The following is a 4,490-nucleotide window of genomic DNA, read 5'->3' as shown; positions in this document are numbered from 1 at the left end:
ACAGCAAATCAAAACAGCATTACAGTTCATCACGTTTGCTTGTTTATAATGCAATCCACTCAGCCTGGAAATTATAATCAAACCACACTTTTTATATGCATTGCTTCTTCATATCTGACATTTGATTGCTTGGTTCTTACGAAGTTTTATACTGCAGATAAATTCCCTAGTAAAAAAAAAAAAACAAACTCAATTTGGATTAAAGTAAGTAAAAGACAGATAGGCTGGTCATTGCAAATGTTTAATAGAGGAATCAGAAAGCAGAAGTGTTTTTTTTTTTTCTGAATGTCATCATGTGTCCCTTCTACAACTTTTTGTGCCTGTTTTGTGATTCTAATAGATGATGGGTAGACACACTTGAATGCTGCACATATTTAGATCCTTTGTACCTAGAATTAATCGGAGAATAACTTTACAGATTAATAGTGCGTAATGACCTGATGCATTATCACTACCAGTTATGATCCAACACGGGTTGCTGTGGTTCTTTTATCCGAGAAGAAGCTTTTGAGGAGAAATACCTGCCCGATACTAACAACAAGAAGAATGATTGCTTCCCCTATTGACCAATAAGCGACTCGTGTGTTTAAATCCTCGGCTCTGCTGCGGCCTTGCGCTTCTCTCAGTCGAAAGTGAGTCTGATAATCGATCACAGACTTCAAAGCTTCATGAATTGAAACACAGGCAGACTCCATCTAGAGAAGCAAACAAGCGTTCCCCATTAAGAGCTCTTATAATACATTTTCTGTGAATTCCTGTGCTCTACTACTAGGGCTCATGCAACATTACATCCCAGAGATTAGCTCAGTTCATTGTCAAGCTGAAATATTTTAACATTTGAATTTATATAACTTATATATTAATCCACACAGACTCTTAAATAAGAAGCATGTAAAACTTTTTATCTAACACAGAGCACTACACTGAGAACTACAAAACAAAATTAATGCATCTTTGATTTCAGAAGAGAATGCTATAAAAGCTACTGAAATGACAGTAACATCCCAATCATTTCTATCATTAAAATACAGACCTGCTTAATGCATGTATGACATTCGTACACAACTATGATGTTATTCACTGTCTAACTGTCATGTAAGTTTTACAACATCTCAAAAACTACACTAACAAACTCAATATGTTCTTCTATCAAGAGATCCTTCTCTCACTCATGTATGCAAGAACTAATTAGAGAAAGGACAATTCTGTTATTTTTCAGTGTTTCCAAATGGTCCACAACAGTAAAATAATTCAGAAAAATCTGCCCCAAATTCACTTACTTCCTCTCCTAAACTAAAAACACTTAACCCGTTCAATCTGTGTTGCCAGTTTTCCAAAACCTAAATCATTTTTCACAAACTTTTTCCATGTTCAGCTCACGCTGTCTAAGTAGAAGTCAGGACTCTTCACTCTGTTTTGATCATCACAGAATCAATCAACAGATCTTCAAAGTATTTGAATTCCAACAGGTAGTTTTTCAGCGTTATGTCTGAAAATTAGGATTTCCTGAAGAACAAACAGCACAACCTATTACAGACTTTATTGATAGGACAAGGCAGAAAGGTTTGAAACTAAAGTAACGGAGATTTAGATCAGATGTCAGGGTGAACTTTTTCACAGAGAGAGTTGTGAGGCCCTGGCACAGGCCGTCCAGAGAAACTGTGGATGCGCCATGCCCCTGGACATGTTCAAGGCCAGGCTGGATGGGGCCCTGGGAAGCCTGATTTAGTTGCTGGCAAGGCCAACTATGGCAGAGGGTTGTAATCAGATGACCTTTGAGGGCCCTTCCAAACCATTCTATCATTCTGTGATTGCTAAAGGAAAAGTTTAACACTCTAGTATGGCCACTTGCAGTTACTTACATCTGTGTTTAACCATGTTTTACAAGTCTGGTGTCTGAACAAGTCCCAGGCTTGTTCTTCTCACTGAGATTCAGGAACAGGTTTCCCATTAAGTTCTACCACTGGTGTCACTAATAAATTGTAGAGGCCTTCTACTCCGCTGAAGGGATTCTGAAGTTCCAAGCCCCTCTACTTTCAGGCATTCACCTTTCACTGTCCCTGTAAAAAAGCTGTCCGAATTCCAACTGATGTTCAAAAGTCATATAAATATCTAATGCAGCTGAATCTGGAAAAAAACAAACAACATTCTTTCAAGCTAACAGTTGCTGTCAAACACAAGAGCATCTTACCTGGGTAAGTGCAGTTACTCTGTTTTCACTAGGAAACAGTGGTGGATCTTCTCCAACCTGGAAATCAAAGTACACAGTTTTGTGTGTGAATGTAGAGAATTCGTTGCTGAAGCAGAATTTGTATGTTCCATTCCTGGATGCAGTAAATGTGAAGCTATCATATTGTTTCTTCATCTCTTTGTACAGTACAGTGCCATCGGGATCTTCCAATCGACAGTCAACATCATAATGGCCTCCAGTGATCACCTGAAAAGAAAAAACAAAGACATTTAACACAGATATTTAATACATTTATTCCCAGAAGTGCAATTTGTCAAATGGTCTAACTTTGACAAGTATATTTTGAAATGTAATACATTAATTTGAAAATTGTTTGAAGCCAGTCTGCGAAAATCATTCTTTTATAAAAGACACACAGAAGAAAACAGAAAAAACTTTGAATTCAAGATATGAAATATCAACTACATTTTCAAAGTTTATAGAAGAAATTTTACTTGCTTTCTTATAGCTAACTGCACTATAGCAAAAGCTACCATAGATAAAACTTGATGGAGCAGCAAAGACAGTAGTGTAACAAATCAACTAAATCCATCACCTCTCCATAGAATCAATACTGCAAGTTGATACTGTTAAAATGTGATAAGGCAACTCCTGTATGGCCTAAACAGCATAACTACCGTATTAGGTCAAGCTGTTCAGCTCTGCAGGAATGGCATATGACCAGTAGAACAGGTATTACAACAGGCCCAGTCCTTCTACCAGCTTGTTAACAAAGTAGTGTTACTGAGGGGGGTCCACTGCTTTCCTCCTGCACAGTTGGCACCAACCACTCCTTTTCAAAACCAGCACATTCAGATAACGCCCAGGAGTGACTCCAAACTTATGACTCACTTTTATTTCAGGCTTTGGTTACTGTTGACATTACTCTGTAGAAGCAGACGAGATACTCTGCCTCTGTAACAAGTACCACTGGTAGTTTAGATGCTCAAAATTTGCTGTTTTTATGACTCTCAGGCTAGCAGTTTGAAGCTTAATATTCGCTCCAAATTTTTTCCTTTTATGATAAAGCAGTAAGAGAAGTTGTATTGAATTAAGTATCTTTTACATATCTGTTTGCATATCTTCACCTTAGATGTGCACTTCACATGGTATTGTTTAAAACCACAGCAATTTTTCTATTTATCAAGTTATTAGAACCATAAAGCTAACAGTAAAACAGAAATAGCACAGGAGCTGAAAACTATCTGCCTTACAGACAGTTAATTTTAAAAACATTTAGCTGGCAAGTGAGATCTTCCTGTTTTTACAAAAACATGAATGAATGACAAGTTCAAAAAAAAAACTGGATGTCTAGGTTTGGCTGTCTATCACCTAATGGAGATTTTCATATAGAAATGATTGCCTGGTTGGAAGTAAAAGCAAAAAAATAAAAATGTTCTGCAGCTCATCTTTAAAGCATGACTTCAAATTTTACAAGGGCATCACAAACTTCAAAAGGGCCACTTTACACATACACAATAAAGATGCGTTGTCAGACCTTTTCTAAAGCTTTCTAAAGACTCCTTCCCATAGAGCTTCCTTGAGCCTCCCCTCAGCTCTTCCTTTAGACTACTGCCAAAGGATGCCCATGCAGCACTTCAGTTGGGCAAACCTGGAGTTTCTTTTCAAAAGCACTCCTCCAGTTCTGATCAGTTATGATCCTGAGCAGAAGTAGCAATAGTAGGGCTGTCTGCACAGGAATCTCTAGAGACATCCATTTCAAAACAGGGGAAAATGCTGACCAGAAAAAATGAAAATGCAAAAAGCAGTAAGGGACAATAAACCGAGTAGGAAAACAAAGAGCAGAAACAAGAAAGAGTAGGAAAAAAATATCTGACAAAGATCTGGAACACAAGGGACAAAGTTACAAAGTTATCTGGCAGCAAAATTCCCCAAAATACTATGAAAAAATAAATATGGGACTTCAAAAGTAAAAGTTGGTCCATAAAAGCACACTTCTCCCCCAAAGGAGCCACAATTCCCACTGTCCGGGTTGACTTTGCTCCGGTGCTGCTGTTGCACTCTGTGGTTTCAGTGGTTGCCATCTGCAGCAGCAAACTCAGAGGTACCAGAAATGCCAGGGCTCTGGCTCCATAAATCTCAAAGCTGCAAAATAGTTTTCTGTTAAGAAGGTAAAGGTTCAATCTGTTATAAAGGAGAGCCCCTTGGCACTGGCATGGATGAGGCCACACCTCAAATATTGTGTTCCGTTTTGGGCTATTCACTATAAGAAAGACATTGAGGTCCTAGAGCGGGTTCA

At 38.2% G+C, this 4,490-nt stretch overlaps 1 protein-coding gene across 1 annotated transcript in view; it reads right to left on the bottom strand.

The window, feature by feature from the left end:
- The window catches only part of TMED7 (transmembrane p24 trafficking protein 7), a 15,278-nt gene continuing 10,788 nt past the window's right edge, over nt 1-4,490 (bottom strand). Inside the window, exons 2-3 of the mRNA XM_019610716.2 lie at nt 2,192-2,461; nt 1-695 (exon numbers count right to left, since the gene is read on the bottom strand). Coding sequence (XP_019466261.2) covers nt 459-695; nt 2,192-2,461 — 507 coding nt within the window. The 3' untranslated portion in view covers nt 1-458. The remainder of the gene's footprint in view (nt 696-2,191; nt 2,462-4,490) is intronic.

The sequence above is a fragment of the Meleagris gallopavo genome, chromosome Z (assembly GCF_000146605.3).
Source record: "Meleagris gallopavo isolate NT-WF06-2002-E0010 breed Aviagen turkey brand Nicholas breeding stock chromosome Z, Turkey_5.1, whole genome shotgun sequence".
NCBI classification, from domain to species: domain Eukaryota; kingdom Metazoa; phylum Chordata; class Aves; order Galliformes; family Phasianidae; genus Meleagris; species Meleagris gallopavo.
The sequence above is the reverse complement of the archived record's forward strand: the minus strand, read 5'-3'. Positions and strand labels throughout refer to the sequence as shown.